This window comes from Meriones unguiculatus, chromosome 10 (assembly GCF_030254825.1).
Source record: "Meriones unguiculatus strain TT.TT164.6M chromosome 10, Bangor_MerUng_6.1, whole genome shotgun sequence".
Lineage (NCBI taxonomy): Eukaryota > Metazoa > Chordata > Mammalia > Rodentia > Muridae > Meriones > Meriones unguiculatus.
This window is the reverse complement of record NC_083358.1, coordinates 95,861,694-95,875,689: the sequence shown is the minus strand read 5'-3', so window position 1 is coordinate 95,875,689 and position 13,996 is coordinate 95,861,694. Positions and strand designations below refer to the sequence as shown.

Genomic DNA, 13,996 nt, shown 5'->3' with positions numbered 1-13,996 from the left:
TTTTCTCTGGTTCTTTCCAGAGAAAGAATTCCATAAAGAGACTCAGCTAGTAATGTTAAGTTTACAAAAGTCCCATCGTATGATGCAAGAGTCCCTGCAGAATGAATGCATACAGAGACAGCATAGTACCTATCAAGTGACATAGTACAAAGTAGGAGCGTTTTCAAGTTGACCTTGTCCCGACTGACAGAACTTACAGAACAAATACCAGACAGGAAGATAACTAAAAGATTATTCCTTATGTCTGGCATTTTGTAATAGACATAAGAAAAAGATGACAAGCTGATTATTTGACGCAGAATAAAATGCTCACCTAAGAATAAAATAAGAAAATTCAGAAATATGTCTTTTATCAAGGTTAGTAAACCCTCACAGATAGATCATCCCATCAAGTGCACTGAATCATTGCCTTCTCGGATAGTTTATTTCATAGTTACAGCCTGCACTTCCACCCGTGTGTAGGGGATTGACAGCTGCTCCACCCATTAGTATTAATGAATTACCCATGTGCATCCCACACACATCCACCAAGGAGCCTAAGACATCCCGCCTACACGCTGCTTTGTTTTGAAGCCTCCAAATGTCTCAGAATTGCCGTTTCCGTAATAAATGGGAATCCTTGAATATAGCACTAGTTACCTCCCAAAACGAAGCCTAATTTCTTACAGGGTGAGAGAGGAGCTCTGACTTCACGCCTTTGTTCAGACAGGCTGCCATGCCTCTTCCCTCTCTGTCTGAAGGAACATGTGTGACCCTTACACGGATGGGATGTAACTGCCCTACTGGGGTATTTCTTGTTTGTTTGTTTGTTGTTTGGTTTGGTTTGTTTTTTTCTTTTTTGAGACAGGGTTTGTAGCCTTGGCTGTCCTGGACTTGCTTTGTAGACCAGGCTGGCCTCAAACTCACAAGGATCTGCATATCTATGCCTCCTAGACTGCTGGGATTAAAGGCATGTACTATCAAACCTGTCTTGGGTATTTCATTAGGAGACATTTTTTAAAACTTTAAACAGTTGACACTGATCATTGGTAATCTGTTCAGTGAAACCTACTTTGGTGCTGTCCTTGAGGTGAGGTAAGAAAGAATAAACTGTGGTGTTTTTTTTTTTTTCCACAAAAACACCCAGACTTAGCTTAGCGGGTTCTCTGATCAAAAGAACATCTCGGACATATGCACATATAGCCCTCCACCCCCGCAGCCCTGCAAAGAAACCCCAGACACCAGATAACCTGAGATTAAAAAGGACACAGTTCTCTTCAGCAGAGAAAATTATCTTCACTTCTGGAAGATCTGTCTATACCCCATTATGCATCCTCTTTCTTAGCCAGCCTTTGAGCTTTGCTTTTTGTTACTCATGTTCTTTAACATGAGTGCATTTTTCAGCGTGTCAGTCAAAACTCGGAAATGGAATCTTGTTACTGTGTGTGGGCATCTATTCCAGGAGTGCTCGTCAGCCATCTCTTTTCACAGCTGTACTGTTGAACATCTGGCAGGTCATGTTGTCCTATGTGTCCATGAACTTCCTTCAACAGTCTTGGTCTCACATGTTACTATGTGGCCCTCAGCCTTGTGCAAGACTTCAGTCGGTACACCAGGAGACATCTTGGCAGGAAGAGAGTTCAACTGCAAACTCCTTTTTGGTTCTGGCACAGTAGTGGACAAAAGTTTGAGACAAGGGAATGGTGGGCCAACAGTATGGCTCTTGATGTGATCTCTACATGTGTTTGCTATCACTGAGACCCAGAATAATCACAACTTAGACCTTTTTTCCTGACTTAATTATTACTTGTTACTATTTACCCTAAAGATGTCCTAAGCTAGTGTGGAAAATTATGTTTTCCTCATGTAGGATGTTCTCTATGAAGCTCTGGTCTCTTCCTCAATAACCAGGATGACTTGTTTCCATTCATGCATTTCTTAGAGCCCACTTGGTTTTAAAATGGAAATCATTTTACAATGTAGTTGTCAATATATCTTGATAAACTATACAATTCAATGGTCTTACTTCCACCCTTTCTGTTTTGTGACATTGCACACTCCACGTATACAAATTCTCAAACACACAGCCATTATTAAAATGTCATAAAAAAGTCAGAGAATTTCACTGAAGGAATATCTTTGCATAGAAACAGAATGATGCCTTTTCAGCAGCTGCACCTAAAAGATGCAGTGTGGTATATTTTACTGTATGTGACATAATTTGAGCTCATAGTCTGGGACTATCAGATTGAGAGAAAGATACTTTAATTAACAAATATTTATTGAATACCTGCTATGCACCCAACATCGTATTATACAAAAATGACTAAGACCTTTTGGCAAACATCGAAGAACTCATGGTCTAGTCATGGAGGTGAATATGCAGTATTGATAATAGCTGTCCATTCTGCTAAATTTGTGCTACTACTTTGTATGTTGCTAAGAGGATATGAAGGGGCCATGGGTGAGTTTCTCATACCATGGTACCAATTCTCTAATGGTGTTTTCATCCCCAAATTCATGAGCAGTTTTTCGTGTTGAGGCAGTTTACAAGTACATACTTCTTTTGGTAAAATAACACCACCTATGATAATATTTAGATGTCATAGGAGGACCCTTCTTTGATGAGCCTTTCCTTTGTATAGAGAGGTTGTGGAGAGCTATAGTTAGAACGCCCGGGTTTGAATTCTGGGTCTGCTATTTGTTATCTTTGCGATCACGATCACAGGGACATTCTCTACTTTCTGTATGCTTCATTTCTGTCTTCTACAAAACTGAAGATAGTAATTGACTCTACCATAAAAGATTGATTCAAGAGTTAATGAAAACTGAGAACACTTTGTGATATGTAATGAGAACTTCATAAGCATCAAACTTTATTTAGGCTTCTTCTCCACATACTATTGAAAGATATAAAGGTCTCACAATCGAATGTTGACAAGTATATTAGTTATTTTATAATCATAACCTAAAACCACATGGAAATTTCAACAGTGGAGAAAACAAAACAAAACATCTCTGCCTTTGCTTCCTCTTCTGGGCCCATGAATTAGTGTTGAGTACTAAATGCAAAATGTGAACAACCTGATGATTCTAAGTTGAACAACACTGTATAAACCACAGCATGCCACTATTATTTTGTTCTCAGTGATGGTTTCTTTGTTCTTACTTAGGGACGAAACTTAGCTTCAGGAGAGGTTGGATTTTTCCCCAGTGATGCTGTCAAACCATCTCCGTGTGTAAGTTCTCACTTTTCACTTCCTTCTCGCTTTATTTTGCCTTTTATGTTATGATTAATTGTGCAAGAAGATGCAAAGGATGTTGACTGCTCATAGGTTTTGTTAATATTTTCATAGGAGGCCAAGTCTTGCATGAGATCTCACAGAATATACTTTAATCTGTGCTAAAATACTTCAAATGTTAGGGAGATACATGCAAGATAGAAACATAACTTGGAATTTACAAACTTGTTGAAAAGTCTTTAGGAGAAGTAACCCAAAGCCACAGAGTGGATGTACTAGGCAAGTTTGTCTTTTTCACTGAGGCTAAACGGTCTAACTTATTCCTGGTCACTCAGGTTACAGAAAGTCATTGCACGTAAGCCGGTGTCTTTGAAAGTATTGTAGAGAATGAAAAGTTGACAAATTCTTCAACTGGGTCTCTGAATACATTTTCTATGCTTTAGAATGTCTTTTCTGTTTATTTAATATCATAATGAAAATTTCTGAAAATGGATCCAAGGGGAATGAATGACTGTCTTCGTGATGGTTTTATTGCTGTGAAGGGACACCATGACCATGGCAACTCTTATAAAGGAAACATGTGATTGGGGCTGGCTTATAGTTCCAGAAGTCTAGTCCATTATCATCATGGCAGGAAGCACACAGGCAGAGATGGTGCTGGAGAATGAGCTGAGAGTTCTTCATCTGGACAGGCAAGCAACAGGCAGAGACCAAGGCACATTTCCTCCAGTAAGGCCACACCTCCTAGAAGTGTGACTCCCTATGGGCCTGTGGGCCATTTTCATTTAAACTACCACAATGACTACTACTCAAATAATATGGGTAAATAACATATAAAATGTATTCCTTGATGCTTTGTGGTATTGATTCATTTATAAGTGGAGTAGCATTATTTTAACATCATGATTTTCCCACAATTTTAAAGTTACTGAATTCAAAGTGATGAAATGTCTTTAATAATATGATTACTTAAGGGAAGATACCCTCAAAATTCTTAAAACGTCTTTCTTGTTATACTCCCATGACTTCTATATTTCTCAACTGCACATTCTTTTTGATATTACAAGTGTAATATCTGTCACCTTTAATTTGAGAATGTAATCTTACACCATTTATCCAAGCTTAATTATTTTTGAAAAGCAAATAGAATTAAAAAAAAAGATTTGCTGTTCTATTTGTTACAAAGAGATAGTTTGGATCTCACAGGTACAAATATAAGCAGCAATGTTTACATAACAGCAAGTGGCAATTAGATTTTAACATTCAGACATTTGGGAACCCTAATAAGCATTTGATACACAAAGCACTACTTTCTGTTTACAACATCTTGCATGGGTTTTAGGAGTTTTGGTTTCAAGATAGTCTGGCTTTAAAATGTATTTACATGTGTTGAATGGATGAACAAAAGGATGAAAAAGTAAATGTGGCTCCCTTGATGCTTGCAATTAGCATATTAAATAAGCTATAGAATCCTACCAGAAATGCCTAGAAGGAAAACCATATTCAGATATTTTAAGATACTGAAGAATTCTACAGCAATACATACTCAGGAGTAAAACAACCACGTAAATCTGAGTGCTCTTATAACGCAAAGTTAATAAATAAATAGCTACTAAAGTGAGCTGCTTAGGTAATGAAATAATAGATTTATTTTTAGCTATAGAACAAGCTGAATGAAAGGAATTAGACAGACTGAAGAGGGGAAGGTGTTGCATGAGCTTGAACACTGTATCCCTTTGACGCTGGCCAACACTGTTAATCAGGGGTCCTTGAGTAGTGCTCTGAATTCTATTCTAAGCTGAAAGTGTTTTTCTATGTACATTATTCCTGTCTCTTCAAATGTTCTGAGGCATTCTAGTGGGAATATCCAGGTTGGAGAACAAAAGGCCGGACGTAGATGAGGTAGTTAATATACAATATACGGCAATAGAGTGATTGGAGACAAAGCTTGGACATAAGGCAAACTTAGATAAATGTGAATCTGGCAGTTTTTAGGGCATGTTCCAGTAAAACTCAACTGCACAGAAGAGCTACTTCTGTTGCTCTCGACTCTGGGACAGATTACAGAGAGAGAGAGAGAGAGAGAGAGGAGAGAGAGAGAATGATCACCCTTAATGATTTCTAAACTTAAGTGTAAAAGTTATCCAAATGTAGGGCTGGAAGTCACACCAGCTCTGTGACCTAAATAATCCTTAGCAAGACATATAATTTAAAACAGTTGTTCCCCAAGTAAAAATACATATTTTGTCTGGTTTTAGTCTCTTTACAGATAGCCCTCAAAAGGTCATTACAGGTAAAAGTCCCGGGGGTTATAAATCCACCAGTTAGAATCATGCAGTTAATGAGGAAACAGACTACCCCAGGCTAAGGTTAACAGAAACAAAAGAGTTAGATTCATGAAGAAGATACAGGAGAAGATACTTAAATCAAAATTCTATTTTTAATATAACCGGAAACTAAAAAGGAGGTAAGAGGAGATTACAATACTATGTGATTTTTGTCTAAAAAAAGACTCAGATCTAGTAATTGAAGCAAAGGCCTTAATGGGTATGTTAGATGGCCTGTCAGACATGGCTGAGGAAAATTGGAAGAGAAATCTGAAGAAGTTTCTAAAGTGAGTCCAGAGAGATGAGGCAATGGATTCTGTAACAGAATGAAATGATAAGATTCAAACGTATCAACTAGAAGAGATTAAAGATAACTGTAGAGAATATTCAAATAAATCATGGCCAAGAACTTTCCAGAATTGATGATACAAGTGATTTTAAAACTAGCTGGGCATGTTGCACACGCCTCTAATCCCAGCACCTGGAGGCAGAGGCAGGCAGATCTCTGTGAGTTCAAAGCCAGCCTGTCAACAAAAAACCCTGTCTCTAATGAAAAAGAAACAAAACAATAACAACAACAACAACAACAACAAAAACCAAAAAGAAAAAAGAAAAAGAACAAAATCAAGATGAATAACTTAAAATTAATCAAAAACTAGGTATATTAAAGATGACATTAAACCCAACCTGAGAGAAAAGACAAATGACTGCAAAAAGTGTTGATCATTGGAGTCAATACTAACCACGGTGGTAACTGGAAGCAACACACGTCTCCTGCTGATAGTCAGGGTAAACTACCATTTTGGTAATTCCCAGGTAACCAATATAATGAAAAAAATTGTTAAATACTAACCAGGAATGAAAAGCTTCCCGAGGCTACTAGCTAGCAAGAAGGCTGAGATGTGTAAATAGGAATGCTATTGCGTTTCTTGGTTTGAATACAGACAGCATTCGGCATGGCTAAACTTAAGCTGCGAAGTATGAAGTTCTCTGCCTTAAAGAATTGGAATCTGGAACTTGAGGCACCATAGTGGTTGTGAGAGAAAACAGAAAGGATGGGGTTCCAGAAAGGAGAAACCCCAAGTTCTGTGTATAAACTCTAAATCCCTGGTTGAATAGTGAGGCTGGTAAGCCCCTCAGCTGGGGCTAAAAGAAGTTAACTGAGAAATCATCCACTGCTCATAACAGAAGACCATCTGAAGCTAAGAGTTTAACCAGGTTAACTTCCTGCCTTGAGACAAGAAACATGCTTTGTGGGAATATAAGGACCCACAACTTTAGTCTGAAGGACTGCATATCATTCATCTACAACATCAATGTATAAAGAGACTTAGAAATTGGCTATTGTAACTGTGTTCAGGACACGTATTCATCCATAATGAATGAGTAGACAGGAAACCTCAGAATAGAACTTGGAAGTATTATAAAAGAACTACATGGAGATTCTAAAACATGAAACTTCAATATCAGAAACAATAAAAAAGAAATAGTATGTTCAAAAACAAGACAAGTGACAGGAAAACCACTGTAGGCTTAGAAATTTAACTCCTAATCAATGTGTCATCTAATTTTACAAAACACTTCTTGGTTAGGAAGATATGTCATACATACACGTAGTCCTAATAGTTTTTAAAAGCCTTTCTTGTCCAAAGAAGAAATTTAGCATCTATGATAAAGGAAGACGATGTCATTAGAGGACTATAGGAACCATATTCTGAAAGGATAAAAAGGTTTCCAGAAGTGATTTACTGCCTTAAGTGTGAAGCAATGAAATGGCTGTTAAAACAAAGTCTTAAAGTATAGTAAAGAGAAATTAGGAGGAACATGAGGTATGGGAAACCATAGGATCCCATCCTGGTTATAGGAATCTGAGGTGAGAAGGTGGTTGTATTATTGTCAGATAGGTACAACCTATAGTAATCTGGGAAGAGAGAACTTCAATTAAAAATTTCTCAGCTCAGCTTGGCCTGTGGCCTTTTGTGTGGGAGATTGTCTTGGTTGATGAGGGATGTGAGAGGGTTCAGCCCTCTGTGGGCAGCACCATCTAGGTAGGTGAGTATGAGCTGTATCAAAACAAAACAAAACAAAAAGCCAAAAAACAAACCAACAAACAAAAACCTAGCTAAGCATGAGTCAGAAAGCAAGCCAGCAGGCAGCAGTACTCCTTGGTTTCTGCTTCAACATTCCACCTTGAGCGCCTGCCTCGACTTTCCTAAGTAACGGATTATGATGTGGGAATAGAAGATAAATATGCTTTCCTCCCTTAGTTGCTTTGGACCAATGTTTCATTACAGCAATCGGAACAGAGTGGAACAGCAGAGCTCACGTGACAGAATATGTTCACTGAACAAGCCAAAGCTCTTCTAGGGAATTTTGGGATGGGATATCCTCAGTGGTTTGTTGTGAAATTACATGTCACTTCTCATTTCTTGGATATCCATTCTTTACCAGCCAAAGGAGAGACCACAGGTAGAAGGCGTGAGAGATCTTACCAACTCCTCTCTTCCTTCCTTCCCCCTCTCATCCAGTTTAAAAGGCCCAGGAACATCCTGGGATGTGTCTGTCAAAAAGTTGGCTGATTCATGTCGGTTTTTAAAACTCAAAACAGGCTATCTATATTCTACTTTTTCCTCAATAGCTTGTAAATAGTCACTTTTTCTGTGGTATGTGCTTTATTGGTTATTTTTCTTACAACTGCTATACATTCTTTGGCTTTTTTCATTTTCTAGTTGACATCAGCTAGAAGATGCTTTCTTTATTTGCACATAAAATGTAATATTTTTCACTTGTGCAATTGTGGATATTTTCCATGATGTTTTAATGAATAAAATGTTTTCTTGTTGGAAGATTTTCAAATCAGAGTTTAGAATTTGCATTACAAAATAGCATCTACATCTAGTGATTACTGTTTATTTCACAGGTCTTTGTTTGTTTGTTTGTTTGTTTGTTTTGGGGTTTTTTTTTCTGTCTTAAGGAAGGGAAGTGCTACTTGGTTTCCTTAATACTATTTTTATTTTAGTTATCTATGCCAGACTAAACTGTCTTGTAGTAAATGTTGAAAGTTTCTAGATCATATTTTTTTTGCTATCTCTTCCCTTGAAGGTATCGTAGAGAAATGCATGAAAGAATGAAATAAAGCAGAATGAACTATTTTCTACTTATCTGACATATACTATGATTCATTCTATGTAAACTCACCAGCAGATAGTTCTGGGACTGTGCTATTTAAGGGTTTTTATAGGGCTGACTCAGCTGAACTGAATTAATGATTGATTTCTGAAAGCTACCCTTAAGTAAACTTAATCTATTTTTGCCTTTTTATGTCCTAGGTACCTAAACCAGTAGATTATTCTTGCCAACCCTGGTAAGTATTAAAAATGTTTATGTTGCTAAGTTGAAATACCATATTCCTAGCTCGAGGACACCTTCAATGTGTGGTTTTAAGGCATGCTCTCTTCCTTTTGTCCTGGCTAAAGGTGTTTTCGCATGTAACAAAACAGGAAAATGAATTTGTATGTTGCTGGCTAGTCTGTATCATTATGAGTTAATGGTGTTCGTATGTGTGTGGGTGTGCGTGCACTTGACTATAAATGTCTATAAGAGCCTCGGAAAGAAATGGGATATATGCTGATGTATCTCACATTTTGCGAAGATAAATCTCATGAAGCAGAGAGGGAAAAAAAAAATTATGTCACCTAAAATTAAGAATGACTTCCAAAGGATAGTATATAAAATTGTCGTTTCCAGTGTAAAGTGTGAAAATAAGATATATTTGTGTGTGATTTGGATATTGTTTTGTGATATATTTTGCCTGGGACGATGTATGCGCACACAGATCTACTCGTCACAGACATGGATGGGCCATAACAGGCCAGAGAAATGATTGAGCCACCACTGTCCGGCTCAGTGAACTTCATTACCAGTATTTCAAAGGAGGAGTTACAAGCAACAGGGATGACTTAAAAGCAATAGTATTGGGGAAAATCCCTCCTCAACCCAGGTGGCCTCTTCCGAAAGGAAAGCCGAGAACCCTGGAGCCAGCTTAAGGGCCCAAGAACCTCTTCTCTGCACTTCAGCTCTCCAGGCTCCCTCCCCGATGCCTTCTGTGCCTTCTCAGACTGCTAGAAAGGGGCCTGTTCTCCCAGAAGCGTGACCTTTAGTTTACTTCATGAGCCCCCGGAGCCCCTCACTCCCTCCTGGAGGGGATGTTTCATCTAGGAGAAATATAACAGGTCTAGATGGAGCATATTTACTAGCAAAATCAAAGTTGGCAACAGACAGTGATGGATAGTTTCTCTCCCCCTCTCTCTCTTTCTCTCATTTTTAGTTCAACTTTAAAGCTACACATAGAAAGCAGAGTAGTTAGGACTTTATCATACCATAACAAGTAATGTATGCTGAATATTTTATATGCGCTTACCACATTACATACTTTATTTCACATTAAATGTGACGTTGTAAACCATTTTCCATTTGGCTTGGATGAATGTATTTTTACATGTAACAAAAAGTTTCCCCAAATTCCTACATTGAAGATATTACTGTCATCATTATTGAGGAGATAGGAAAAGGTAAAGCCATGCAACCAGTCGCATGCATGTAAATCAAAACTACACATGGTACCCTTTGTACATTGCTGTCTTACCCCTCAAAATACAAAGCCTGGGCATTTTACCAATTTGTGTGTGTTTCCCTGGGTTTGTGTTTGACTTTTCTGAAGATGAATGAATCTCTTTTCTCTGGTATTTGTCTGTGCTCTCAAATACATCATTTGAATATGTGCATGAATGTGGTATCTTGAGGGCATATAGCAGTTTGCAGGATATGGATAGCATTTAAATATCTAATAAATGCGATGCATATTTTTTCCTGATTACCTTGTTCTATAGCCAATTTGTAGAAAGGGCCAGGACATTAAAAAAAAAAAACTTTTCATTGGTTCTTTGTAAATTTCACATCATCTATCCCAATCCCAGTCATCTCTTCCTCCCCTTGAACCACTCACCACCATTGCAACCGCCCCCTACCAAGAAAAAAAAATTATTGGGGAAGCTGTAGTGTGTCGCTGTGTCCCACAGTATTCCCTTTTGTTTACAATTCTTTGATTGCAAATGTTCGTTTCAATGACTTGTTGGTCTGGTATGAGAACTCTTGCTTCCCCTTCTCTATGCATACTGAAACTTCACTGGGACTCTACCTAGATATCCCGCTGTCCTGTGTCATGGAGATTCTATAGATCCTGTGTCATGGATCTATAGGACCATAGGATCTATAGGCTGGTTGTATAGATCCATGACACAGGATGTATAGGAACAGCCCTTTCAGGCACTCCAGAAGTTCATCAATGGGGTAGATGTTGGGGTAAGCCAATTCACAGCCCTGGATCTAGGCCTAAGAGGTATCTGAGATGGTCAGCTCAGTGGCTCTCCCACTCTCATGGCCCCAGGCTAGCTCGTCAGCAGCTCTCCCACTCCAAACTACCAGGGCTAGCTCTACCCTGCTGCCCAGGCGAGGTTGAGAGGCTCTTTTAAGTGTATGGAATTATCTTCAGATCTCTTGCTACTTCTCAGCTGTCACATCTGCCTTTCTTGTCATATTATCTGTACTCTCTGTTCTATTCTTCTTGGCTTCAGCACTGAGTTTGCCAAGGAAATTGTAATCAGATTGGGAATCTTTGCTACATTTTAACATCTCTGAGGATAATTTCCAATGTTTTTGTTACTGTGGTAGTTACACTGAGTTTGCCAAGGAAATTGTAATCAGATTGGGAATCTTTGCTACATTTTAACATCTCTGAGGATAATTTCCAATGTTTTTGTTACTGTGGTAGTTAAAAGCATATTAATGATAGAAATTAAGGATTTTTCCATGCAAGTAAATTTCATAATTAAAAGCTTAATAATTTTCAAAATAAGTACAAGTGTCACCAAGTACATGGATTTTATTAAATAATTTGAAAACTGTCTGGACACAAGAGGATAGGCTGGTTTGTACTTACTTCTTTTGCTAAGGCAGTCTTCCCAGGACATGAAATTCTGTTGAAGGTATAACCCGTTAGAATAGCATTATTCCTAATGGTTGAAAAAAAAATCCAGATGGCAAGACAATGGAAACTCCTTAGATAGAAGAATTAACAAAGACATTTCAGAGTAAAAGTTTTAAATTACGGTTTCTTTCCTTGAGCAACCTAGACAGTTCATTCAAATCAAGTAAGTGGTTTCATGTGAAATATCTTCAACATAGGAACAAAATTATCAACTACTCATGAAAACTTTGAGTTTTAGGAATATGAGACTCAATTTCATCCATTTAGATTATCTGTTAATTTTTTTTATCTTAAAAGTAGTTTGATACCATCAAGTGAATATGACTTCTACAGACCGTGCAATGAAATAGAAAATCAACAAGACTGTCTTCAATTGCCCATGTTTTATGCATGAAATGTATGAAATGCTGGGATGAGATCTGACGCTGAAGACTGGGAGCTCTTTGAAAGTCTGAATATGGTAGATGCCAAAGCCCCTGTTGCCTTTTCCCAATAGTTAAACAACCTGTCTTTTTACATTTTGCCAAGAGACAGTGCTGTTATGTGTATTACACGGGAAAACAGAAACATACAAGGCTTCGACTTGGAAAGGCCAGGCCCAGCAGAGACTGGGGAGATGCCATTCTGAAAACCACTCATATTTAGGAAAGTCTTTCTGTCTAAGGCTAAAAACCCTATCTTCTTCATATAGCTTAGATCTGACATGGTAACATTTTCTCTCACATTGTGCCCTTTCCTTGAATGCAGAAATGAGTCTAGAGAACTCTAAAGAGACTGAATCAACTCAGTAAAAAACTAAACCCCTAACATTTGGATGTGCCCCAGCCCAATTACAAGATTTCTGCCAAATTAGCAGACTTCTACCCAGTGGTGTACTTTTGGACCTGTACACACAGGACCTTTAGTCATTCCTAGATTCTGTGTCTTTATGCGTGAATAAGCAATAAAGACAAAGCAGGCATTTGGGGGAAACTTTGAAGTTTATAACAAATGTTTTGTTAAGAAGAATGATCTGGGAATTGGAAATCTTTTATACATTAAGTAGTAAAGGAACTTGGGAAAATAAGGTTGAGAACAATTTTCAAAAACATTAAAGAAAGAAATAACATGGGAGAAATGTTTTTTTTTAAATTAGATAATTGACATGAATATTTGCTAGTATTCAACTCATAAGAACTCCAGAAAGAAAAAAAAAATGTCCAAGGGCACCAATTAAATAATAGAAAATAATACAAATAAAGAAATAATACAAAATTTCCTGGAGTTGAAAGCCATGTCTACAATTTGGAGATGCTGCTGAAAGTGTAATAACGTACATTACCACACAGAGAAGCTAAACCAAACAAACCAACAAAAAGAAATTACATTATCATTAAAATTTTCTAATATAGAAAATACAGAATCTGGAAGTCTCCAAGGAACAAAAAATCCAGTCACATCCAATGAGTCAGAAATTAAAATGAAATTGAATGAAAAGCTGAAAGATAATGATGTAATACAATTTTATATTTAAGAGGCAAAATCATTTTTTTCACCTAGAATTCTCTACCCAACTACTCTACAAATTAAGTGGTGGGTAAAATTAAATATTTCCATAAGTTATAATTTTCCTTCAAAAATTATATGTTAATATTCAGTTTATAGGAAACCTAAGGAAGAATTGTTAATCCAAAGAAAATGAAAATGTAGAAACTGGGAATGGAGAAGAAAAAGGGCAGAAAGAATCAGGCAGTTTGAGAGAGTGTGGAACTCAGAAGCTATTGCATTAAGAGTGAGAAATTTACAAGTAGAGTATATAACATTGCAAATATATTGTTAGAGAGTTTATGTAGAGAATTTAGAAAGAACTGTGATAGATAGATAGAAAACAGCCCAAACAAACTCCTGTGCTTACCTTTTTACAAGTCAAATACTGGGGCTGGAGAGATGGCTCAGACGTTAAGAGCACTGCCTGCTCTTCCAGAGGTCCTGAGTTCAATCCCCAGAAACCACATAGTTGCTCAAAACCATCTATAATGTGGTCGCATGCCCTCTTCTGGCATGCAGGTGTACATAAAATAAATAAATAGCTAAAAGAAGAAAAGCTCCAACAAAACAATTAAATAAAAATTATTTCTAAAAAAAAAAAAGTCAAATACTTTAAAACTCTTGCACTGCTCAAAAATGGGTCCAGTGATGCCTTGTGCTTGCAGAAGTTACAGAAAGACAATAGTCTGTGACAACATGGGTGCACGTCAGGAGAAAGGTGGCTTTCATTCCTTATGCCCAGAGTTAGAGAAGTTAATGAATTGTAGCATAAACACAGTTATTTAAAATATCTATGTATGAAAAAACAGGTTAAATATTTGATGCAGGCCTTGAAGCAGAATGCTCACATGGTAGACTACTGCCTTTTCATTTTA

The 13,996-nt window shown here is 37.4% G+C and overlaps 1 protein-coding gene across 2 annotated transcripts in view; it reads left to right on the top strand.

Annotated features, from left to right (window-relative positions):
- The window catches only part of Vav3 (vav guanine nucleotide exchange factor 3), a 333,283-nt gene that overhangs the window by 288,348 nt on the left and 30,939 nt on the right, over positions 1-13,996 (top strand). For both annotated transcript variants that reach the window (XM_060392876.1, XM_060392875.1), the window contains exons 21-22: positions 3,153-3,218; positions 8,878-8,912. In XM_060392876.1, the coding sequence (XP_060248859.1) occupies positions 3,153-3,218; positions 8,878-8,912 (101 nt within the window). The remainder of the gene's footprint in view (positions 1-3,152; positions 3,219-8,877; positions 8,913-13,996) is intronic.